This window comes from Neoarius graeffei, chromosome 6 (assembly GCF_027579695.1).
Source record: "Neoarius graeffei isolate fNeoGra1 chromosome 6, fNeoGra1.pri, whole genome shotgun sequence".
Taxonomy (NCBI): domain Eukaryota; kingdom Metazoa; phylum Chordata; class Actinopteri; order Siluriformes; family Ariidae; genus Neoarius; species Neoarius graeffei.
The window spans coordinates 70,666,235-70,693,683 of NC_083574.1; the positions used below are offsets into that span (position 1 = coordinate 70,666,235).

General features: G+C 41.8%; 1 protein-coding gene across 3 annotated transcripts in view; it reads left to right on the plus strand.

Annotated features, from left to right (window-relative positions):
• Window positions 1–434: 434 nt before the first annotated feature.
• Window positions 435–27,449, plus strand: part of blm (BLM RecQ like helicase) — a 102,491-nt gene continuing 75,476 nt past the window's right edge. The window contains exon 1 of one of the 3 annotated variants that reach the window (XM_060924034.1): window positions 435–896. In XM_060924034.1, the coding sequence (XP_060780017.1) occupies window positions 802–896 (95 nt within the window). In that variant the 5' untranslated portion in view covers window positions 435–801. Of the gene's footprint in view, window positions 897–5,743; window positions 5,763–18,737; window positions 18,758–27,449 lie in introns of those variants that run through there. The other 2 variants (XM_060924037.1, XM_060924035.1) reach the window with 2 other exon arrangements.

Below are 27,449 nucleotides of genomic sequence, written 5' to 3' on the forward strand. Positions count from 1 at the left end.
GTGTGACAAGCGGGTGCGTGACCAGCGCCTTCATGGCTGCAGGAGTGGACGGCTGCTTGCTTGTGCTGGATTACCTCCTCCCCTTACCCCTGATTCCCCCCCCCCAAGTCCCGTGTTTAAAGTGTACCTGTGTTGTAGTTGTGCTTATGCAAAGCTTTTTTTTTTAATGTTCCCTCACTGTACTCCTGACAGGAACATAGTGGGGGGGAGGGTGTTTCTTTTTTTTTTTCCCTTCTCTCTCCTTATGTTGTGTTTCCTTTTTATCTTTATCCCTGTCTTCCTGTCCTGTCTACCCTATGTCAATTGTATGTTGTATATGTACGGACAGGTTGACGGCTAATTTCGCTGGTACATGTGACTAGTGACAGTAAAGGGCATCATCATCATTCTGTGGTACTCAAGTTTCCTGTGACGTTTTTTGCGCATGCGCAAATAAAACCAAAACAAAAAAAACCCGGGCAAATAGCACGCATAGCTACGCTTATTGTTTGGGCTGTTTTGCAATGGATGCTTTTTTTTTCCCTCCCCATAAATTCTGGCAGTCTTTGTAATTTTAACATTGACTATTACGGTTATATTTGTCGGGAGTGAATCTTAGGTTTGCAGCGTTGGAAAAAAGTTTTAACGGTAGCCGGTTAGCAAACACAAACGGCATTCGGATTAGCGAGTGAGCTAGCCAGTTGTCACGTGTAGTTTAGTATAATTATCTGCATTATCTTGTTTGCTTATTTAGCATTTTCTGTTATAAAGTTACCCTGAATTTTTTTTTTTAAACATGCACGTTTAATAGCTGCCCGCACTATGTCTGCACTTCCTCAGAACAATTTAAAAGAACAGCTGGAGCGGTACAGCAGCGCAGCCGCACGGAACAAGTGTCTGCCCAACTCCAAACCTGGGTGAGTGAGTGAGTTTACCGCAGAGAGCTGCTGCAACAGACACTCGTGTGAAAGCTAGGCTGCATCAGTTGCCCTCACTTTCATGAAATCTGATGCATTTTTGTTTGAGTGTTCCTTTTCACCAATAAAGACATCCTGCAAAATTTTTTTTACCACATTCAAAAGTCTAATGGTGGCACCATGAGGTTCATTTTTTGCCAAAAACCGCTTATTTTATGTTTTCGCGTAAGGTTTGAATCACAATGTTGGACTCCATTTATTGATTTCTTGTGAGCCAGAGATCATGTTAAGAACCTTTGCAAGGGATTGAGAAGCATTAATGTGATTCATAATACATTTGTATTGTTTAAAAGTAGTTGAACAATGATTCAGTGAACAGCTAAAACTCAAACTGTGCTTGATAATAATATATTTAGAATACATACTAAAAATGTGTATCTAAGATATTTGGTATACTCTATAAGGTGCCATAATCTCATCTCATCTCATTATCTCTAGTCGCTTTATCCTGTTCTACAGGGTCGCAGGCAAGCTGGAGTCTATCCCAGCTGACTATGGGCGAAAGGCGGGGTACACCCTGGACAAGTCGCCAGGTCATCACAGAGCTGACACATATGCCCCTTTTCCACCAAAGCAGTTCCAGGGCTGGTTCGGGGCCAGTGCTTAGTTTGGAACCGGGTTTTCTGTTTCCACTGACAAAGAACTGGCTCTGGGGCCAGAAAAAACGGTTCCAGGCTAGCACCAACTCTCTGCTGGGCCAGAGGAAAGAACTGCTTACGTCAGCGGGGGGGTGGAGTTGTTAAGACCAACAACAATAACAAGACCACGAAAGATCGCCATTTTTAAGCGACGAGAAGCAGCAGCTGTACAAATGCGAAGTCATCCATTATTATTATTATTGTTGTTGTTGTTGCTGCTGCTGCTTCTTCCGTGTTGTTTTTGCTTTGATATTTGCGTCAAGGTTTATGCAAACGTAGCGACGTAACTGACGTATACAGCGACGTAATGACGTGGCTCCGCTTAGCACCGCGAGCTATGGAAAAGCAAACTGGTTCTCAGCTGGCTCGCAAGTTGAACGAGTTGTGAACCAGCACCAGCACTGGCCCCGAACCAGCCCTGGAACTGATTTGGTGGAAAAGGGGTAATAGACACAGACAACCATTCACACCTACGGTCAATTTAGAGTCACCAGTTAACCTAACCTGCATGTCTTTGGACTGTGGGGGAAACCGGAGCACCCGGAGGAAACCCACGTGGACACGGGGAGAACATGCAAACTCCACACAGAAAGGCCCTCGCCGGCCACGGGGCTTGAACCCGGACCTTCTTATTGTGAGGCGACGGCGCTAACCACTACACCACCGTGCCGCCCCAGGTGCCATAATGTTTCATGAAGAGTGATTGAAATTTTGTCATAAAAGTCATAAAATAGCAGCTTTTTCCATAACTTTGAGCTCCTGGTGCCACCATTAAACTTTTGAATTTTGTCAAAATATTTCACCCAGTGTGTTTTCTTACCAAAAGGAACATAAAAACAAAAATGCATCATGATCGGAGGAACTTTTCATTTTTAGGGGGCAACTGATGCAGTGAAGGGGCTAGCTCAGCCTCCAGCACATTCTTAAAGCAGATACGCAGAACCTTTGTTTTTAAATACATTTCTGAGTGCATAGTATCTCCATCCTTGACTCTTGTATGCTGCATAAATGGGAATAACAAATATATATTTTTTGAGAGTTAAAATCAACTCTCAAAAGTTTGCATTCGAGCTGAGCCACTTAGCCCTGAGTGCGTGACGTCACAGCGATAACCGGTATCACGGTCTGAATTTACCACCAGTCTGAATTTACCAGGTAAATTTAAACTGTAGCAGCCACAGTCTAACCTTACCACAGTATAAATTTACCAACTTGGTATAATTGGGCCTAGTCTGAATTTACCAGCCTAATGAGATTTATGTTCATACTTGAATTATTTACACTTTACCTTGATGAATATTGATTTGTTTAAAGGAAAACTCTGGAGTGAAATGCTTTTTAGGTCTATTTTCGCATTATTGGGAGTGATCTGTGGTTGGTAGAAGAGAGCAACTGGACTTGCTTGAAGATTCTTGAAAACGTTTCAGCTCTCATCCGAAAGGCTTCCGTTCTGTCTGACTAATAGGGAGTATCCAGTATTTATCCCCTCATGGATCATCATAGAATCCGAATCAGAATTCTGATGGCTGCATTGTAGGTGGCTGATAAAAGATGTATTGGACACCCACCTCTGTTCAGTGATGGTCGTTCCAGGTTGACAAAAATGAACGATCCTCTCTGGCTAAGATGTCTGCCATGACTGAGTATCTTCACAGACATGTTTCTACGCACTTTGGGATGAGATCCCTTCGACTGGTGCGGGAGTATGAGAGGACTTCCAGAAAACTGGCAGACATCTTGGCCAGAGAGGATCGTTCATTTTTGTCAACCTGGAACGACCATCACTGAACAAAGGCGGGTGTCTAAGACATCTTTTATCAGCCACCTACAATGCAGCCATCAGAATTCTGATTCGGATTCTATGATGATCCATGAGAGGATAAATACTTGATACTCCCTATTAGTCAGACAGAACTGAGGAAGCCTTTCGGATGAGAGGTGAAACGTTTTAAAGAATCTTCATGCAAGTCCAGTTGCTCTCTTCTACCAACCACAGATTACTATGTACCTGGATGACTGAGAATCTTCACAGACATTATTGGGAATGCATACGTTGGGTTGCTATCACAATCATGTCAATCGGATGTGTTTTGAGAAAATTTAGTTTTTTGTGATTTCAACCGGAAAGCACTAACACGGCAGTGGCCGGGGCATGTCTTTTTGCCGATACAAAATGCTAGTTTTAAAACCATTGCAAAGCTCAAAACATGACAGTTCTGTGGAAGTGAGTAGAGGGTTCCTACAAAACTAAACGAGGTGTGTCTGGCTCTAAAAGTGCACGGATAGTGTGTAGAAGAGTAAATAAAAATCCAGCGACCTTACCTGCAGTCGGTCTTCCTCAGACGCCATCTTGAGTGGACAGTCCGTAAAAGTCGAGTGCCGAGTGCAGAGCCCATGGTGCATTTCCAGCGGTATGGGCTCTGCACTCGGCACTTGACTTTTACGGACTGTCCCATGAAGATGGCGTCTGGAGAAGACCAACTGCAGGTAAGGTCGCTGGATTTTTATTTACTCTTCTACACACTCTATCCATGCACATGCAGAGCCAGGGACAACTCGTTTTGCTTGTAGGAATCCTGCAGTCACTTCCACAGAACTGTCATGTTGTTTTGAGCTTTGCAATGGTTTTAAAACTAGCGTTTTGTATCGGCAAAAAGACATGTCCCGACCACTGCCGTGTTAGCGCTTTCCGGTTGAAATCTCAAAAAACGAATTTTCTCAAAACACATCCGATTGACATGATTGTGATAGCAACCCAACGTATGCACTCCCAATAATGCGAAAATAGACCTAAAAAGCATTTCACTCCGGAGTTTTCCTTTAAGTAAGACTCCTCGTGATTATGGGCCATTTTCAAAAAAATGTACCTATTACGGTAAAGTAGTAGTCTTCACTTATTTTTCAGTTTCTCATCAGAACAGAGGGGTTTAATTGAAAAATGATTCACATAACTGCATAGACAATAAAAACCTCTCTAAATTTTCATTCTGAAGTTTTTCTTATTTAATAAGAAAAATAAGTGATTTGTTTTTCTTTACCATTACCAGTGCAAAAACTAATAAATATATCTTACATTCTTGAACTTAGGAGTAAATTTTATTTTTCACAAAAATAACTAATTGGGTGTTTAAACAAAAGTATTGAGTACATTATCTGATTTTTTTTTTTTAATAAATTCAAAAAATATTGTTACTTTAGTTTCTTTACCGTTACCCAAAAACATTTTTAATAATAATAATGCATTTTATTTATAAGCACCTTTCAAGGTACCCAAGGACACTGAACAGTAAAAAACAAACAATAAAAAGCAAAACAACAAAATAACAATAATAAAATAATAAATCAATAATAATAATAATAATAATAATAATAATAATAATAATGTTATTAAAAATCAAAAAGAAAAGGCCAAGCTAAAGAGATGCTTTTAGCTGTTTTTTGAAAAAGGACAGTGTTGAGCATTGGCGCAATGCTAGTGGCAGGGCATTCCACAGCTTAGGGCCATTTACACTGAAAGCCCTGTCACCCATAGAGCAGAGCCGAGAGTAAGGGACTGCTAATAGGTGGGCATCTGTGGCGCGAAGATTTAAAGGTAACTGATATGGAGTTAGGAGATTTGATAAATAGGGAGGGGCCAGGTTATGTAGGGATTTGTAAACAAGTAAGATAATTTTGTACTGAATGCGGTATTTAACTGGGAGCCAGTGCAGGTTGTATAGAATAGGAGTGATATGATCCCAGGACCTGGTGTGAGTGAGTACCCTAGCGGCTGAGTTTTGGACATATTGCAGCCTATTTAGTTGCTTGGCTGGGATGCCATTGAGCAGGGCATTGCAGTAGTCCAGTCTTGAGGTGACAAAATACGAATACCTTTTATTTGTCATTGTAACAAGTACAACGAAATTAAGTATGTATAAGCGTTTCAGCTGCAGATGAAGTCAAGGAGGGACGGAGTTTGGAGAGACTTTTCAGGTGAAAAAAAGCTGTTTTAGTGATACTTTTAATGTGTGAGTCAAAAGAGAGAGTAGTCCAGAATAACACCAGAATAATAATATTTTGAAAATAATTAGTTCCTAGTGCTTGCTAAAGAGGGAGCTGTTCGACATCCTGAAGTGCCAGGATGTTGGGACTCCATTTTGAATTTTTTTGAGGCAGTGGAGGCTGAAAGGTGAGCAAAACATTTCATTAATTACTCATGTCACACAGATATACTTTCTTTACCGTCATGCACATATCTTATAGACATCAGTGATCAAATAGAAACTATTTGTAGTTGTTGATTAAGTTTGAGTGATGAAATATGAGCAATTATTTGAAAGCATAACTGTCATGCTGTGTTGTAAGAGAATGAGACACCTCTTTACCATTACCATATACTTTCTTTACCGTTACCCTTCCTCATAACGGTAAAGAAACTTTGGTAACGGTAAAGAGAAAATCATGCATAAATGTCTGTTTTTCTCTAGATTTCCGGGCCAAATAGGCAAATAGAATTGAATTTAAAATATTTTAAGTCATTGTGTACCAGATGAAATATAATAAAAGCTTTTTTGGTATGGTAACGGTAAAGAAAGCCACAATTTCAGAAAAATTAATTTTTTAAATAAAAATAATAGGAATCTAGCTTTGCTGATTAGTAGGACTTGATTTTAATCAATAGGCAATCTTTTTGTACATTTATAGAAAGAGTGACACTTTTTTTTTCCATTTCTTTACCGTAATTGGTACAATTTTTTTTGAAACTGGCCCTTATTCTCTCAAATTTACCAACTTGGTATAATTAGACTGCTGTCATTGGGCCTAGTCAGAATTTACCAGCCCAATATGATTTATTTGTGGATCAAGTATGATCATAAATCTGTTATTTTCACTTTATCTTGATGAATATTGATTTGTTTGAGTGAGACTCATCATGATTGTAATATAGTTATCCTGTCAAATTTACCAACCTGGTATAATTAGACTGCTGTCATTGGACCTAGTCAGAATTTACCAGCCCAATATGATATGGGATTTACGTTCATACTTGATCCACAAGTAAATTATTTTCACTTTATCTTGATGAATGAATGACCCGTGTTTTAGTTCCAGTTTATGCACTAAGTAGGCTGATCAGGACCAGCCAGCAGCCAGGAATGATGAACTTTATCTTCATGAATATTGATTTGTTTAAATATATATGAAAGAACAAAGTCAGACTGTAAAGTGTTTTGAACAACTTTATTAACTTTATTTACACATGTACTAATAAAATTCAATCCAAACCATTCACACAATACAAAACCACATTATCTACACATTATAAATCTGAAAAAGATTGTAAAAATATCTTTCTCTAAAGTAAAAGGGAAAATGTTAAAAAAAAAAAAATTGGAGCACCTTCTGACAGAAATTAACAAAAAATATCTGTTCATTCACACAATAAAACAACACTACACATATACACTATTTACACAATAGCACAACATTTGAATGTACACAATCTATTTCTGTATTTATATGTACACATTATACATCATAGTAATGCAGTAAATTGTCATTTCCACCAACAAGGAAACACAAACATTAAAATCAATTTCAGTCTCATTCTAAACAATCAATATTTGAATGTCTGAAGCAATGAACAACCAAATGTTTTATTTTGAAAACGAAATAGCAAACAACTCCACTTGGGTCTTAACATTTGGTAACAATGGGGAAAATCAATAACATTCAGTTTTCAATTGTCTCTATGGTAAACTATGGGCCCAGGTTGCACGGATGGACTGTGTAAAATCAAAACATGGCCATGAAATTCGGTAAAATTACACTGCCAGAAAAAGTAAACAAAGTGACGTATGTGCACTTACTGTCTTCATCCCAAACATGCTTCTTCGACTGATTTCTGATGTTTCGGTGGTCTTTCTTGTCAGTGTCACTGGAGTATTTTCCAGTTTGTAGGGAGAAGGTAAGTTGGGTCATCTTTCTTTTGAAAATGGCGAATCGCTGGTCTCGTGCCTCTTTGGACTGTGTGTTTTGCTGATCTTCATTTTGTGACTGGGAAATGATTGTTTCCTCATCCATATTCAACAGCTTGTCTACTGATAATCAAATCTCACAATTGTAGTCACAATTCGCGTTAAATGCTTGGTACAAAATCGCAGCAAGAAATGATAAATTTAGACTTCCTGGAAGTTGACCGGGAAAAAAATCGGTCTGCGCATGGTAAATTTATACCAGCACACGATCAGACCATGACGCTGGTTTTAAGGCCGAGGCCTTTGACAGCTATAGACCAAAGTCATATAAATAAAAAATTTATGGTGAAAGTAAGAAATACCGTTACCGACTTGCTCAACTAAAACTGATTTGACTTCATTGATTGTGGGTTGACTCTCATTAAAGAGCCATTCCACCGAATCGGTGCCATTTCCGTCCCTAGAAAATTATATGTAAAAATGTACTTTAAAATACATTTCCTTATTACGCAGGATGTCCTGCACATTGATCTGATTTCAAATTTAAAGGAATACGCCACCCCCAAGTGAAATTGAGTCAGTCCCTGCAGTCCCTAGAGTTGGATGAGTGAGCCAAAGCGTTTTGTAGCCGACCCAGCCATTGTCCTGATCTGGAAACGTCCCGGTTAGCTTAGCGTAGTCGCTGTAATCCGGCATGTCCAGATAGCATTGTCGTTGCAAAAGTGAATCAAATAACTCAAGATTTTTTATAATTATTTCTCATGACCTGTACATTCACATCGAGTACACATATCAATGCAAATTAACACGAAGGGATTTACTAGACCAGTTTATATCTGGAACTATTTTCGGCCACAGCACAGGCAAAGCACTGCTGCAGGCGCAAAGACACCACGCAGCACCTGAAAACCCTGGTTTCCCTGGTAACACTGGTGTATTGATGGAAGTTGTGGTGCTGCGTGGTGTCTTTGCGCCTGCAGCGGTGCTTTGCCTGTGCTGTGGCCGAAAATAGTCCCAGATATAAATTGGTCTAGAAAATCCCTTCGTGTTAATTTGCATTGATGTGTACTCGATGTGAATGTACAGGTCATGAGAAATAATTATAAAAAATCTTGAGTTATTTGATTCACTTTTGCAACGACAATGCTATCTGGACACGCTGGATTACAGCGACTACGCTAAGCTAACCGGGACGTTTCCAGATCAGGACAATGGCTGGGTTGGCTACAAAACGCTTTGGCTCACTCATCCAACTCTAGGGACTGACTCAATTTCACTTGGGGGTGGCGTATTCCTTTGAGATATAATTGTAAGGATTAATAAAAACTACCTAAAACACTGAAAAATAGCATGTTACCTGTCCCTGCACTCTATACTTAACTATGAAATACTATGATTAAAATCCTTCAGAAACAGTATTTCTTTTGCACTGTTGTGTGACTCCGTATCCTATCCATGGTTTAAATATATTTTTTTCATAAGAAATCCACAATATCTTAGTTAAAATACACATTTTAGTCGTGTCCCTGGATTTTCACTCAGTCCTGTTACCCAAACATATTACCCCATCTGACAAATTTGGAACATTCCATAAATCACATGCTCAACAGGAAGTTACATCAGTTGTGTCTTCTGAAGGCCATGGGAAGACCAAAAGTTAGTTCTTTCATTTACTTTTCTGTACATTTGATGATTTTTTTTTAACTTTGACTGATAAGGTCAATGTCAACATACTGTGCTGTTACTTAAATTATTTCTTAGATGATATTTGTTTACTTTAAAAATATAGATTTTTGGTAAATCACTAGAATGTGCTAAGTGTGGTCATGCTATTAGCGATGACCCCATGTGGCTTAATTCCATGTATTAGCTAATCCTAGGCTAAAAACTCAGTCCTGTTACTTTCAGTCCTGTTACTTATATAAAGAGTATGCAGCCATCTTTGACTTCCAAACCTTGTAAAAAAATAAATAAATAACGTAGCCTGAGGTTGACCAATACCAGTGTAGGAAATTCATGGAAGATATCAGCCAGACCACAGGGCAGGCAACTCTGAAAAGTTGCCTGCCCTGCTCAAAAGTTGCCTGCCCCAATTTCAACTATAATCCGCCGTAATATCACATAATTTTTGAAAAACTGTAAAAGAGGCAATGCATGTAATGTTGTATCATGCATGTAATTTCATATATTCAATTTAGTTTTATGATTTATTACTGGTGTTTATGTATATAAATGTATATGTGACCTATGTTGCTTGAGATCAGCCAAACCATCATGCTTCAGATTGATGGAACCAGTGACAAAAGCTCCATTGGCATATTTCCTAAGTCTGTCTGGGGTTTTTCGTTTAGACAAGGGCCCATATGCAGCTCTACACACCTTACAGTAGATAGTTTTTGTTGTCATCGGATACCAGCCAGTCAAACTCTTGCTTCCAACGGTCCACAACAGTTCTCCTTCTCTTATCTTTATCATATTTTTGTTGTGCTTTCTTTCTCTCTTCAGTTTGTTTTCGTTTTTGAGAGGTCTTTGGTTCAGGTGGTTTTATCCCAAGATAGTCATACAACATTTTCAGATATTTGGAACAATTAACAATCAATTTTATGTGATATTTTGACAAAACTCATGTGGTAGGATGCTGTTTTTCAAAGTCACAGACATAGATGAGACTTGGGGTGGATTTCGCTGAGCTGTGTGTATCGAGCTCTCTGATTGGCTGAACCTCCGAAGTAACAGCCAATCGGAGCGCTCGTTTCATTTCTAAGCGAAAACAATATGGCCGCGCCCGCGTCGGTAAACAAACCAACGGAATCTAGTGAAAATGTCTTGAAAAGTCCTTCAATATGATGAAATATCGAGAGAACGATGAACCCCCTCAAAGAGGGACCGCCCGTGGGGCTGGCAACTTATAAATTCATTCCGCCCTTGCTGCAAACTGACCGCGACGGGAGGTGGGGCGGGCACCCATTTCCTACACTGCCAATACACATTTTGAATAGTTAAGTATGTGTTATTATAATCAGTGTTGAAAAGATATAACAAATTAAGTTTAATTTGGGAGTGGTACAACAAGCAAATGGCACCCATTCGGTAGAATGTCCCTAAAACAGGATAGGTGTTATAACTTATGCAGCCATCCCAACCTGACAAAATTCATTTCAGGGAGGGTCCACCCTTGGGGAAATTTATACGTTATTTACCAGCTGGGAGGCCCGTATCGTGAAATACCGTAACCGAGGTCTTGAAAGTACTGAGCGAGGCCCTCTGGGCCAAGGTCAGTATTCAAGGCCGAGGTCACGGTATTTCACCATACGGACCGACCTTAAGCTGGTAAATAATATATTTTACTTTTTGCTTTACCAAATTCTAACAGGAAACGAGAGCGCCCGAAAGGGAAAACCAAGCCGAGCCGCCATTTTGAATCCTCATTCATGGCTGTAATGCAAATTGCTTCCTCCTCGGTATACAAGTGCACTTCCATGGCAGGAAAAAAAAACTACGTTTTGCCGCCTATGTAGTCCCCTATTTATACAAAATTTGAGTCATTCAGGATTCAGCCATGTTTTTGCTCGGCGCTAGCAAGTTACAGGTTTTTAGCTTTCTCCTGAAACTTTTTTTTTTTGTCTTCCTCAGGGTAGTAAAACTCACTTTTGCTGTGAAGACTGTCGTTATCACTATCCATGCTGTAAAAGTAATGCTGTTCTCCTGAGAAATGCGAAAATAAACGTTGACAAAAATTGCGACTGTTTGTTGTTGTGAACGAGGGAGTCATGTAACCGGGGTCCGTACCATAGGATACGGACCAGCTCGCCAGCCAATCAGAGCGCAGGATTTGATGGAAACCGGACTGTGAAAAAAATACATTTCTGGGGGAGTACCCCATGGTAATTTTTGGATTTGGTTGATGTGATTTCCTGCATTCTGGTGGATTTTGGAGTGGCCTTTTGGAGATGAACAATACCTGAATTCACTCAGATTCATAGCTGACATGCTGACTTAGGGACTTGCAGTGCCTTGAAAAAGTATTCATACCCCTTGAACTTTTTCACATTTTTCCACCTTTCAACCACAAACTTTAAAAGTTGTTTATTGAGATTTTATGTGACAGAGTAACACATAATTGTGAAGTGAAACGAAAATGATAAATGGTCTTCAAAATTTTAAACGAATAAAAATCTGAAAAATGTGATGTGCATTAGTATTCAGCCCCCCTGCGTCAATACTTTGTAGAGCCACCTTTTGCTGCAATTACAGCTGCAAGTCTTTTGTGGTATGTCTCTACCAGCTTTGCACATCTAGACACTGAAAATTTTGCCCATTCTTCTTTGCAAAATAGCTCAAGCTCGGCCAGATTGGATGGAGAGCGTCTGTGAACAGCAATTTTCAAGTCTTGCCACAGATGCTCAATGGGATTTGGGTCTGGACTTTGACTGGGCCATTCTAACACATGGATATTATTTGATCTAAACCATTCCATTGTAGCTCTGGCTGTATGTTTAGGGTCCTTGTCTTGCTGGAAGGTGAATCTCCTTCCCAGTTTCAAGTCTTTTGCAGCCTCCAACAGGTTTTCTTCCAGGATTGTCCTGTATTTAGCTCCGTCCATCTTCCCATCAACTCTGACAAGCTTCCCTGTCCCTGCTGAATAAAAGCATCCCCATAGCATGATGCTGCCACCACCATGTTTCACAGTGGGGATGGTGTGTGCAGGGTGATGAGCAGTGTTAGTTTTCCGCCACACATAGCGCTTTGCATTTAGGCCAAAAAGTTCAACTTTGGTTTCATCTGACCAAAGCACCTTCTTCCCCATGTTTGCTGTGTCCCCTACATGGCTTCTTATGCCTGTCTTTCAACAATGGCTTTCTTCTTGCCACTCTTCCCAAGAGGCCAGATTTGTGGAGTGTACGACTTATAGTTGTCCTGTTCACAGATTCTCCCACCTGAGCTGTGGATTTCTGCAGCTCCTCCAGAGTGATCATGGGCCTCTTGGCTGCTTCTCTGACCAGTGCTCTCCTTGCTTGCTCTGTCAGTTTAGGTGGATGGCCATGTCTTGGCAGGTTTGCAGTTGTGCCATACTTTTTCCATTTTTGAATGATGGATTGAACAGTGCTGCTTGGGATATTTTTGTATAACCTAACCCTGCTTTAAACTTCTCCAGAACTTTATCCCTGACCTGTCTGGTGAGTTCTTTGGTCTTCATGATGCTGTTTGTTCTTCAGTGTCCTCTAACCACTGAGGCCTTCACAGAACAAGTGTATTTAGGCAGCTGGGCCATAGAAGGTTCACGCTGCACGCTGCATGCTGCACACTACACGCTACACGCGTGTAAAGAAAAGTGGACAAACGTAGCATGACTTGCTCTGGGCCATAGAACGGCGTTCACGCTGCACGCTGCACACTTCACGCGTGAAGCGTGAAATGAACATGCACACTTTTTTCTAGGCGTGAAGATGGAAATTCCAGTCAATGCATGCGGTCACCGCCGCGCCAGCCAATCAGAACGGGTCTAGGGAGATAACTCTATGCTTTCAGGGGAAAACTTCAGAAAAAATATAATTGAATGGTATAATTGAAAAATAGTTCTTCATCGGGATTGTCAAGCAGATTATAGAATGTTCGGTGAAATTCACCACGGGTTTCTCTCAGAAGGAAGTGTTCTCGGCTCCAAATTCTGTTCCTTTTTCTCTTCCTCTGTCTCAGTAAAAGCAGAATGAGGCAATCGTCGTCATCCGAAGAGTCCATATTGCGGTCAAAGTAGAACAGACGCAACACGTGAACATCCAAGCATGAAGTTTAATGGCCCAGGGTCCGGTTCTTCACGTGAACGTGTAGCGTGCAGCGTGAACCTTCTATGGCCCAGCTGCCTTATGCTGAGAGTAAATTACACACAGTAGGACTCCATTAACTAATTAGATGACTTCTGAAGGCAATTGATTGCACTGGATTTTATTTAGAGGTATCAGAGGACAGGGGGCTGAATACTAATGCACACCACATTTTTCAGATTTTTATTTGTTTAAAATTTTGAAGACCATTTATCATTTTCGTTTCACTTCACAATTATGTGCTACTCTGTGTTGGTCTATCACATAAAATCTCAATAAACAACTTTTAAGTTTGTGGTTGTAAGGTGGAAAAATGTGAAAAAGTTCAAGGGGTATGAATACTTTTGCAAGGCACTGTAGTCTTGCCTTTAGATCAAAGGTGCTGGCAGTGGCTGTACTGTCAGTATGATCCAATTTTATATTAATTAGGTTACTAGAACAAACTGAGTATTTTTACTTTTTTGTTTAGCTTTGGGAACAGACACAGTCTCGATATAGTGGACCCTGAATGACGACTTTGTGCAGCTACCAGACAGTCGGTTTAACCTGTTCGTCTGCTCCCTGGCCTTTGCTCTGGATTGTCATTAGTTAAAGGAGATACGCAGGACCATGGCCTCACTTTTTGTTTATAAATGCCTTGAGCCCTCAAGAATGACATCGGAATAGTTATAAGCATTAACTCTAATATAGTCATTTTTACGATTTAAAATGATTCATATAGGTAGCAGTCTGAGTGAATGACCTTGACATCTGTGACGTCACTGCAGGAAGGCTATCGGTCTCCTCGCCATTTTTGCTATACTAAAACACAGAGCTGACTGCAACTTCGAGCTTCCATTTTGAGCTAATTTATCGCCATGTCACATAGATGTGTTGCTGGCGGGTGCAGCAACACGACAAAAGGTTGATTTATGTTGCATTCATGGCCCAAGAGTGTTCAAACTGCAAAGATTTGGATGTTTTTTGCAAGAAGTTCACGGGCACATTGGGTGCCTACGAATTGGTCTCTCCTCTGCTCTGCACATTTTACTGAAGACTCATACAAAACCTCTGATCAGTTGAGGAGCATTGGCTATAAGCCTGTATTGAAAGCGGGTGCAGTACCAACAATTAAAGGAAAAGAAAACTACAAGAAAAGGAAAGAAAGTTCAGTTGCACCAGTTCTCCTTGAGTGTGAGGTTGTTGCTAAAACCCAGGATGTGACGTGACACATTATCGCTTGGGCAGTGACCTCCCCGCAGTTGTTGCTAAAACCGGTGACGTCCCATCCCAGGTTTTAGTAATTGCCTGAGCCGAGCAGTAAATGGAGAATGAGTGGACCAACCGTCTGATTTCTCCGCAGGATATGCTTGCCTCAGTAGCAATATCTTGGATATTATTTCTTGGATAGCAGCCTCTTAGTCCATGGTGATCTGACCTGTAGACAGTAATCCATCGGCTTCCAGTTCATGGCCGGGCTGTGCCATGGTGGTTCCCAGGTTGTTTCTGACCATCCAAACCAATTTCCTTTCAGCTGAGAGTGGTAGTTTGGGGTTTTCTTGAAGCAAATTGGCTTGGCAAAGTGACTACACCTCACAATAACTTGGATACAATTGTTTGAACTGATCTTGGAATTTGCAGTTGTTTAGAAATGGCTCCAAGAGACATTCCGGAGTTGTGTATATCCGCGATCCTCTTTCTCAGATCTGCACTGAGCTCCTTGGACTTTCCCATTTTACTGTGGGAATCCAATGAGCGCTGTAAACAAACCCTTTTTATGAAGGCACAGAGAAGCTACCAGCTGTAGTCATTGATGATCACTAACGGGAAATTGAGGCCTTGGCAAGATAAAAGACATTTTGGAAGTTTCAGCACTTCTGAATTAATAATCTAAGTGTGCGTATGTACATTTTTGACCCTGTATGTATAATTTTGACCTGGTGTTGATTCAGAAAACCCAAAGGAAAATTAAAACTTGTGCACCAAGTTCTGGTGTGTGTGTGTGTGTGTGTGTGTGTGTGTGTGTGTTTTAAATTAAAGATGTATGCTGTACAATCATTCTGCCACAGAAAAAGAACAGTTCAAAGAAATCACTGAAAGCCCAAATATTGCCATGACATTCATATCCAAGATGACATTCATGTCAGTGTGTGTGCGCGCGCGTGTGTATAACTAACTAGCTAGCACATGGTGTTGTGAAAAAACATTATTGCACATGACACAGGTATTATTGTCATGATTGCTCAGCTGCCCATCTTGCAGAAAGGGGAGGAGTTATATAGTTTGATGGCCACTGGTAGGAAAGACGTGCTGTGGTGCTCCTCTATGGCCTCAGTCTCCCACTGAAGGTGCTCTGTTGTGACACCACTGTGTCATGCAGGGGGTAGGAGGGATTGTCCGTAATACTGAAGTTTCCTCAGCATCCTCCTCGCCGACACCTCCACCAATGACTCCAGTTCCACTCCCAGGACCCAACTTTCCTGATGAGCTTATTGAGTCTGTTGGCATCAGCTATATTCACCCTGCTGCTGCAACACACTGCAGCATAGAAAATGACACTGGCCATCACAGAGTGATAAAATATCTGCAGCATGGTTCTACAAACATTGAAAGACCGGAGTCTCCTGAGGAAATACAGGTGGCTCTGACCTTTCTTGTGAAGTGCATTTGTGTTTATTTGTCACGGCTTGGCTCAAACCATGACAGAGGAAGACACAGGGGTAAAGTTCAAATAATAATTAATTTATTATAATAACAAAATACAAGAAAAATCAACAAAATCAGCAAAGTGGAGTGCATGAATGCGTGAACAATGAGCTCGTGCATGTTGCATGCAAAAAAAAAACCAAAAGGAAGGAAAAAAAAAAGAAGCTCCCATGGGAAATGGGGAAAAAGTGCTTTTAAGGACGTGGCGACACCGGGCCCAGGTGTCGCCAATTCCCGGGATGGTCTGCAGCCACGCCTACAAGGAACACACACACACACACACACACACACACACACACACACACACACACACACAAAGCAAGACAAACACAGACAAGGCCAGCAGACCATCACAATTGTCTATATGGATGCCCAGGCACCTGTATTCCTTCACAATGTCCACCTCCGTTCCCTCGATGTTGACTGGGCTCAGACTGCTACTTTACTTCCTAAAGTCCACCACCAACTCCTTAGTCTTTGCAACATTGAGTTGCAGGTGGTTTAGTCTGCACCACTCCACAAACCTGTCCACCACATTCCTATAGACCCTTTTCAGTCACGTGACCTTCGTAAACGCGACCGCCATTTTGGACATGTAGTGGACTTCGGCTCGAATCAGTTTGAATGCGAGGAAGGCGACAAACGAAAAACATAACAGAAAAGGAGTGAGATGCAGAAAACACCTTCACTATCCAGCGACGTAGGGCATTTACAGGGCGAGCAGAGGGAGAGGTATTTGCAAAAATTGAGGTTAGCAGGCTTAGAGAACGACGTTTACCTGCTTCCACCAGGATTGTTCACTGACGTACGGAAGTACACGAAGCCCTCGTCTTTACCTGACTTCGGCCCACATGATCTGTATACCTATGTCGTTAAAAACCCATCGCCATACACATACACGCCAACGTCCGAGGTTCCGGAGCGCGCTCCGGCTTTACTGGATTTACTAGTTTACTGTAATTATGATCCGGCAGCTATTTACACCGGATCCAGTGTAAATAGCTGCTGGAGCCAACGTCCGAGAATTAAGCAGCGCGCTCTGGCTTGCTCGCCCTCAAATTAAGCAGCGCGCTCCGGCTTGCTCCCGGAGTGCTCCGGCCGAGGTTCCGGAGCTCGCTCCGGCTTGCTCGCCCTCAAATTAAGCAGCGCGGTCTGGCTTGCTCCCGGAGCAAGCCGCTTAATTTGAGGGCGAGCAAGCCGGAGCGAGCTCCGGAACCTCGGCCGGAGCACTCCGGGAGCAAGCCGGAGCGCGCTGCTTAATTTGAGGGCGAGCAAGCCAGAGCGCGCTGCTTAATTCTCGGACGTTGGCTCTGGCAGCTATTTACACTGGATCCGGTGTAAATAGCTGCCGGATCATAATTACAGTAAACTAGTAAATCCAGTAAAGGAAAAACTTGAGACTGAAAGGTTTTAACAGTTATCCAAATGACTGAACGTAAACATTGCTACAGTAACATACCAGCTATGATGTTGTTGACATTAGCTAGTCAACAATAGCTACTACAGAAGAACAAAGAGGTTACAATGGGTTATTTTAGCCTATTTGGTTACACACTCGCCACCACAGAATGTTAACAGCAATGTAATGCCTTTTCTGGCTAATTTTATTCGTCTTACCTCCAACAAAGTGGTCACTACACAAGCGCTGGTATGCCTAGGGCTGCCAATCTGTTAATGGCCGCTATCCATCTTCTCCGTCGGGATCCGATAAAATGATAAACCTTGCCTTGTTTGTTGATGGTTACTACATCCAGGTGCACAACAATATAGTGGCATGATGGAAGTCTTGCTGAAAATAAACACTTTCTTTGCTGCCGTTCCTCAATGCTGGCTGTGGTAAACTACTGGTAGTACATGTCCAAAATGGCGGCCGCGTTTGTCGTGACGTCACGTGAAAAGGGTCCATACTCTGCCTCCTGTCCCCTGCTGATACAACCCACAATGGCAGAGTTGTCTGAAAACTTCTGCAGGTGGCAGGACTGTGAGCAGTATTTGAAGTCATAAGTATAGTGTGTGAACAGGAAGGGAGACAGGACCATCCCCTGAGGCACCCTCGTGCTGCTTGCTATAAGGTCCGACATGTTGTTTTCCAGCCTCGCGTAGTGCGGCCAACCTGTGAGGTAGTTGGTGATCCAGGCCAGTAGAAGAGCATCAGCTTGCATCTTCAGCAACTTATCACCAAGTAGGGCAAGTATTATTGTGTTAAAAGCACTGGAAAAGCAAAAAAAAAAATGACTCTCTCAATGCTGCCTGTCTCCTCTAGATGGATATAAGCCCTGTGCAGCAGAAAGATGATGTCTTCCACTTCAATATGATCCTGGTAGGTGAACTGGTGGGGGTCCAGCGATAGTGATGCTACTGAATGGAAGTGCTTCAAGACCAGCCTCTCAAGTGACTTCATGGCATCTGAAGTCAGAGCCACTGGTCTGTAATCATTTGTATGTGCTTGGGTGTTTCTTCTTGGGCACAGGAACAAGGCATGATGTTTTCCACAGGGCTGGGACGATCATCCTGCTCAGGTTGAATATGTGCTGAAAAATCCCACACAGCTGAGTAGCACATCCTTTCAGCACTCTGGGGCTGAGGCCGTCAGCGCCTGCAGCCTTGCCTGGGTGGAGACGACTAAGCTGCCTTCTCGCCTCCTCTGCTGTTCTGTTGATTGGAGAGCCGATCTGGAGTCCTGGTGGAGGAGGGCTGAGGTGAATGGCCAGGAGAGTTGTTGAGTGGGGATGGTAAAGTGGGGGTGTTGGGGTAAATGGGGGTGGAGGGCAGGCAGAGATGTTTTGAGGTGAGGATGTCTGAAGGGGTGAGTCACAGGAGGGGCTGGGTAGGGGGTGTGCAGAGGCCCCCCTCATCAAACCTGTTAAGGAACAGGTTTAACTCAATGGCCTGGTGCAAGTCACCTTTCACCCTCTGGTCAGTCTTCTTTCCATGACCAGTTATGGTTCTCATAACACTCTACACCTCCATGTTGTTTTGATGGAGTTTGCTCTCCAGCTTCCTCCTGTAACACCCCTTGCTCTCTGTGATCTTTTCCCTCAGTTCAGTCTGCACCTTCTTCATCTCCTCCTTGTCTCCACTCCTGAAGGCAGCCTTCTTCCTGTTCAGTGATTTTCCTTAATGTTCTTAGTCACTCAGGGTTTATTATTGGTAAAACGGCATAGGGTCTTGGTACAATACTGTCTGTGCCAAAATTAATATAGTCTGTTATGCAATCTGTAATTTCATCTGTGTCCCTTCTTATGTGCATTACAGTGATGGTCCCAGTCAGTTGCCTCCAAACAGCCCTGTAAAGTCACCTTAGCTTCCTGTGACCACATCTGGATAGTTTTAGTGATCACTGGTTGCCTTTGGACTGCAGGTATATAGCGGGGCTTGAGATAGACTAGGTTGTGATCTGATCTGCCCAGGGGAGGGACAGCTTCAGAGCTGTATGCTTCTTTAACATTAGCATACAGCAGGTCCAGTGTTTTTTTTTGGGGGGGGGGTTTAATTAACTCTGGTTTACAGTCCACAAACTGAAAGTGGGCAGGGATGTTATCAGGGTTCCATGGTTAAAATCTCCCGAGATTGGTATGAAGGCATTGGGGTACAGGGCCTGAAGTCTCGCAGTCAGTGTTGATGACGCCAGCAGCTCGCGATGCATTGGCTGTGGGGGGAATGTAGACAACAGTGGCCTGGGAAAACTCTCTGGGCAAGTAATATGGACAGAAACTTGTTGCTAACAGTTCAGTGTCCGGGCTGCACACACAATCTTTCACTGTAATGTGTCCAGGGTTGCACCACTTGTTGTTCATGTAGATCGTGACTGACACACACACACACACACACACACCCTTCTTCTTGCTGCTCTGGCTGCAACTCCTGTCCATCCACACCAGCTGAAAGCCGACTAAACTCTCAATAGAGTCTGGTATGCAGCCATGTCTCAGTAAAGCACATAACAGAGCTCTCACGAAACACGCACTCGCTCATTGTGAGTGATGTTAACGCGTCCATTTTATTCGCCAGTTATCTTATGTTACCCATAACAATAGAGGGAAGATACGGTCGGCATCTCCTCTTCCTCAGCCATCGTCTCCTCCCGGCTCTGCAGCCACAGTATTTTCTTCCTCAGCTCCCTGGGGATTTCGGGTCTCTCACTGGCTATGCCGCTTTGTCGGAGGTTCAACAGCTGATCCCTGGTGTAAACAATAGAGCCATGATATTTTTTGCAGTGTGGAGACATATCTTGGCAAGTGAAAATATCTTGAAAATAGTCGAAACAATCTAACATTTCCTATTAGAAGAATACAAGACACCAATTCTGAGATTATTAAACCTAGGCCATCCTTTAAAAAAAAAAAATCCATTTCCTGTCCACCGGGTGAGCAAAAAAATTTTCAGTCGGGAGGGAGGGATTTTTATATATATATATATATATATATATATATATATATATATATATATATGGATGGATGGATGAGAAATCGCAATGCTGTTTGCTTTTTCTTTCAGTACTTTTTTTATTATAAAAGCAGACACATTTAATAAAATGACAGTTTAATCAACTGAAACTTGTACAAAAACTAAGTTAGCATTTTAAATGCTGACTGCAACATTTGCAAAACTTTTACAAAGGTACTTAAAATGTCCGACACACGGACTTTTTGTAGTTCTAAATCGACCGTTAGGCCTAGTTCGGATGTAATTACACTATTAAAATGATCACTGAATGATTTGTTTTTCTGAATCTTTACTATTTTGTTGTTCGCTAGAATACCATTTTGCGATTTCACACTTAAGCAAAATTTAAAACTCCGGATCTGCTTCCTTCATGGTGGCTGCCATTTTTTTGTGCCGCACGGCGCATGCACAGAGCTGATTCAGTTCAGTGTGCGCGCGCACTCGGTGGAGGCAGTAGTGTGTCGGAGGGAACAGAAGCAGAGAGAACGCTTATTTTGTCTCCGGTAAACCAGTCTTCTCTCGATCAATTACGTGCTGGCATCAAAAGACACCGTTGGTTGTAAATGAAACCAAACTGAGTCGTTGGAGTGTATTTTCATACACAAATGGAGAAATGTTCGCTGAGTGTGTAATTGTGTAGCCCCACTGCAGACCGTTGTCGTTGTTAATTCATAGCATGCTCAGCTGCGTGAATGTGTCATGCACCGAAAATAAGAGATTTACAAGCCAGGCACGCCTCATGATGCAATACGCAAGAAAAGAAAGATTTACTGCCATTTTACTTTGTATTTGAGTAAAGTGAATAAATAAATGGTCTGTGGAAAATACATTTAATCCTGGGAACTGCGTGCACAGGAGTTTATTTTATGTTTACTCCCCCCGGGTGGCTACTTATTTGTCATGGCTGGCTAGTATGAGCCTTAGTGGAAAGCCTTGGGAATGCGTAAATGTCAAGTTCGATTTTAGATTTACGAACCCGAAAAAAAATGTCGAAAAACCGGCGTTTAAAAAAAAAATATATATATAAAAAAATTCAACCGCACAAACAGCACTCACCCGGCTGGTGGACCGGAAACGGAACATTTTTTAATAATGGCCCTAGTTCTAGATTGCAACCAACTTATTCTAAGATATCTTATCAGGTAAAAATATCTGTCCATGCAGCAAAATAATTTCACTAATATTAAGTAATTTTCTCCTCATATTCAGTTTTCAATTTTTTACAGTGCACCAGGACAGGGATGCGACATGATAAAAGTACTCCACAAGTGATTAAAACGAAAAAGAATGTGCAAAAACACATCGTTACCACTAAGACCAAAAACGTAGTTACAGCTATAGGTTACAAATACAGGGTTTTTTCTAGAAAGATTTAGTATGAGGGCGCTCACCATGGCAAGGGAGCGAAGCGGGGGGGATGCCGGTTGTCCCCCCAGCCGTGCAAAGCCTTTGAAAAATGCTCCAATGGGACATTCTGAGGCTATCTGAGAGGGAAATTGTAACAAATTGTCTGTCAACATTGAAAAAGAAAGAAGTAATCTTCTTCTGCCCCGGACAGTCTTTGGCTTTCTTCCGCTTCGTGCCGCGGGATGACATCTTTAAATGCCCAAGTGTCAACAAAAACAACTCGCGAACTACTTCTGTCAAAAGCCCCCGCGCCGGTGGGTGAAAGGTCATTCAGTCTCGAGAAATCTCGCTCGACAAGTCAGCTGACCTTGTATGTAACCCATGTCAAATCTCGCGAGAGCAGCCGCGACAAGTAAACAACTAAACAACATGGCGCCTCAGTCTGGAAAACGCCAATTCGGATTGTTTTTGCACCGTCTGGCGGTGTATCTACTATGATTGGAATATTTTTGGAGCAATTATAACGTATTTGATGATCAGACACATTGTCACGTGGTGTTGCTGGGATGTTTTCACGGAGTCGGTAAGGGGGCGCACGCCGAGAGTAAGAGGGCGCAGCGCCCCTGTTCCCCCGTTTAGACGAAAGCCTGAAATATGTAAATCTAAAGAAAAGTAAAAAGAAACACACTAGATGACAAAGAGCGACTCTGGGGGTTAGCGCGAAATTGCTGTTATCGAATTTTACTAAATTTGCCATATCTCCACAACCATAAAACATTTTTACCACTCCACTCGCTCATTCAAGTACTTTTGCAACTCTCACTCGAGATTTTACAAGACCGCCATTTGTCAAGTACACCTCTTTCCTCTAATTTACAGTGTGATAACTGCCTAACTCTGAAATCAGATAAAGCTCTGCTGTCCAAAATTAAAAGGTTGTAACGTAAAGAAAAGGAAACACAAATACAAGTCAATCAGAGCAACTGGGTGAATACATTTATAACTATGGTTGATTCTCCAATAACTGTTTCAGCAGGTACATATACAGGTTTTGTTTCTTTATTTGTACTAATTTTTTTTTTCCTTTATTTAATCTGACTTCAAATCCATTGCATTCCTAAGAATGTAATGGATCTGGTATGCCTAAAGGCCTGGTCCCACAATAACTATAAATTGATCCCCTGCAGTTTGTGGTTGGTGGTCACACCAGACCGATAACGATACCTATAGCCCAGGTCTGGGTTTATCGGCATCGGTGAGATTGCTTCTGGAGCGATTTTTCCAGACCTAAACCTGATCTGATGAAACATCTGACTAATCAGGTAATTGTTTACATGTGACGTTGTCTGAGCATGTGCTATTTTTCCTGGGCATCTTTGTACATCCTTTTTGCATCAGTGGAGAAACTGATTATAGAAGTGTCAAAGAATCCCATGTTTTATGACAAAAAGCATAAACTGTACAAAGATACAGCCAAAAAGGAAGATGTATGGAAGACCATCGGCAGTGGAGTGGGTATGACTGGTAAGTGTGTGTGTGTGTGTGTGTGTGTGTGTATGGCCGCTCAAGATTAAAAGCAAGATCTAAAACCGAGATTTTAGAGTACACACACACACTTTGCCACAAATACTATCTGTGGATCATGTAAAAAAAGATTCTGCAGCGCAACGTCTCATGTCTGATACACTTTCCTATGTGCCCACTGCCATATATAAAATTTATTTTTATTTAATTACCTAAATTAGATGAAACATAAAACTTGTCACCTTACTCGCACCTGAGTCGGAGTGCTGAACACGCACTTACCCATTCACAAAAGAATATTCACATGGTAATGGCATGATGATCACTTTCACTCTTTCGATTAGTTTCTCTCTTGCAGTGGGAACGCCCACCATAAACAGGATAAAATGTCAGCTATAGTTTAGGCAACTTGTTTGCGTTAAAGGTTCATTTATTAGCACTCTCAAAGCAAAACACACAGGCATGTGTCTTGTGTATGTACAGTGTCTGTCATGCCACTGACTGTCCGAGTGGGTCTGTTACATATGGGAGTGCTAGGAGTCTGAGATTCACAGTAATCTATATGCTGCAAGATTTCATGCACCCAGATTCTCCTTTTCTTCTTCTTTCGGCTTTTGCCTTCTGTGCAAAATGAGCATTAAAAGCAGCTCTTCCACGCTGTCACTGTCGGCCATTGTGTGCTGCTGAGTGCACTGGGTGTGCACACAGGCATCATACAACCGCTATGTGGGGCATTGTGGCTCAGTCGACTAAGGCGCCATACCATAAATCCAGGGACCCGAGTTCGATTCCGACCCGAGGTCATTTCCTGATCCCTCCCCGTCTCTCCAGCTCATTTCCTGTCGCTACACTGTCCTATCCAATAAAGGTGAAAAAAGCCCCCCCCCCCCCCCCCCCCCCCCCCCCCCAAAACAAAAAATCTTTAAAAAAAAAAAAGGCATACAACCGCTACGTTTTCCCACAAAAACCAACAACTGATAGTCAGGATTATAGTTGTGGTGTGTCTGCTCCAGACTGAAAAACTAAATTCAGGTCTTGGTATGGTTATCAGCGTGGTGGGACAGGGGCATAAAACAACTCAATATTCCCTACTATAGGCACCTAAAATAAAATTATTAAAATTATAAAATGTTATGACACTTTTGTGTACCATCCCCTTGTAGCTTTCATTGTGTGGGGGGGAACCCCCACACACACACGCAGACACAGACACCCCCACCCCCAAAAGAATTGGTATCCAGAACACATGCCATTGCAGAGAATATTATCGAGCCAGTGTGGACACAAAAGAAGACAGTGGCACATATGACGTCATACATGCAGCACCACTAACCTATAAGTTGTTGCGATCTACCAATGGCGGACAAGCTTTGTGATTTTTTTTTTTTTTTTTTTTTTTTTTGGGAACAGAATTCAGATGCAAAAGATTTCTTTTTCGAACCAGTTTTTTTTTTTTTTTTAATCTGTGAACTTGACAACCTATTTGAACATATCACACACAGAAAACCCTGGATTTTATGATGTCGTTTTTGTACGACTAGCACTTTTAAGAAATGTCTACATTATAAAGTGGTAAATGCTTTACTGTTCCAACTTTTTTGAAATGGGTTTGCAAGAATCAAGATTTAAATGTGTTTTATTTTTGGGGAAAAAAATAAACAAATGACATGCTGTTGTATTGTTTTGAATGCACTACAAGTCAAAGATTATTTACAAATCATTGTTAGAAGTTTTAATTTCAGTTTCAACATACCATCCCCACTTTTTCTGATTTGGGGTTGTGTAAGAGTAGGGAGAGTGGTGTGAGCTTGGGGTAATTTCCTACAGTTTCTTTAGTTATTGAGGTAAACAGACAAGGATGCATCACTGTAGAGGTTCTTTCCACGTTGTCAGACACACAGGAACATTGAGCCTGCGACATAATCTGATCTGTTATTTATATTTATTTTATAATATTTCGATTTCTAGTTATATTTTATCTAGGCAGCTGCAGAAAACTATGAAAACCTACCATTTCTATATCCTTGATTAAAAATTGAATTCTCATGATCAAAATTTTGACATTCTTCATTTTACTTTCAAAATGTGTGTGCAAAATATATGTGGGTGCAAAAGAATTCCACAGATCCTTCAGTGACGGACAATAGGGCCAGCAATAGCAAATAATATTCATGATTTCCTTTTTATATATCTGCAAAGTTACAAAAAGTACTGGAAGAAATTTCATTTTATGAAAAATCACAACAAACGCACTCTCGCACCCCTCAAAATCTGGAAGAGTCCATAATTAAAGACAAACAGATTAGTTCTAGCCATTGAGAAGGCTTGGTTCATCCCATGTGATTTTCACTGTCACTCATGGAGCTCCCCTCATCAGCTATCTTGCATGGCATCACTGGACCTTTTAACCTGCATTTGTAAATGGTGCTGGTTCTTCCATTTTCAGAAGGCTTATATTCAATAAAAATGGTGTGTGTGTGTGTGTGTGTGTGTGTGTGTGTGCACGCACATGCAGCACACCTAATATTTAGTTAAATGTCCCTGACCTTGACTGGATGGTTTTTGTAGCAATCAGTAAGCTTGTTGCAGATTTGACCATTCTTCTTGGCAGAATGAGGATTTCCCTTAAATTTGTGAGTTTCCTGGCACAGACCAGACTTAAGCACAGTCAACATATTTTGAATAGGATTTAACTGAGGACCTCTTTAAAGCTTAATGTTGGCCTGCTTTATCCATTTTACAGCTAGTGTTGATGTGCATTTATGGTTTTTGTCCTGTTGGAACACTCAATTGTGACTTGATTTGATGGTTTGTGTGTGTGTCAAGTTTATTTTTATAGCACTTTTTACAATAGACATTGTCGCAAAGCAGCTTTACAGAAAATTAAAGACTTTAAACATGAGCTGATTTTATCCCTAATCTATCCCCAATGAGCAACCCGTTGGCAAGGAAAAACTCGCTCAGATGACATGAGGAAGAAACCTGGAGAGGAACCAGACTCAAAAGGGAACCCATCCTCATTTGGGTGATGACGGACAACGTGATTATAAATAACTTGCTTCTATGACAGTGTCCTGTATAGTCACAAAGTATAACTGTGAAACCAGGAAAATCCTTAGTTTTAATATGAAGTCTGTTTTGTTGAAGTTATAAAACTGTTCATTGATGGAAACTTGAATGCAAAACTGTACATGACAACTGTAGTCCTCAACCCTAAAAGCATTATTGTAAGTGTCTAGAGCATCTTCCAAGTGCAACTTTCAACTGTCCATATGGGGCCGTCCTCCACAGGAGCGATGTGATGAGGTTCACATTGAGGCGCTGAGTGTAAGCAGGGACTCCAGCAAAACTAACTATGATAGCATAACTAAAAGGGGAGAACCAGAAGGTAACACAGACATGAGGGCGCCCTGGGACATAAAGCAGCCAGCCAGTACGCAGTCAACAAACCCGAGTGAGTGGGGACTGACAGCATTCATACGTCCCAATTTACCAAAACACTCTATGCCTGAGGACCCTCCAGATCTACTCCTTTACCTAATAAAACTATTAACAAAAGGCTTGACTAAACAGATATGTTTTCAGCCTAGATGTAAACACTGAGACTGTGTTTGAGTCCTGAACACTACTGGGAAGGCTGTTCCATAACTATGGGGCTTTGTAAGAAAAGGCTTTGCCCCCTGATGTAGTCTTCACTATATGAGTTACCAGCAGATAGTCTGCACCTTTTGATCTAATGCCACTTTTCCACTACAAACGCAGCTGAGTTGAGCTGAGTGGGGCTGTTGGCGTTGCATTTCGACTACAACCGCGCTGAACCGTGCTGGCTGGAAGTGGGTGGACACATTGGGTGGAGTTAGCGAAAGTAGGTGAACGTCACGTGATGTCGTTAGGCGGCGCAAACAGTGATATCAGTGATCTTTTAAGCGGTAGTCTCACGACCCGGATAGTAAACAATAAACATGGAGGACATGGAGTCGTTACAGTTGCTGGTCTTGGTGCTGTGGCTTGTTGTTACCGACAACGCCAACAGATACTGGCAAGAGCGTACAGATGAGGCGAGGCGCATAAGGC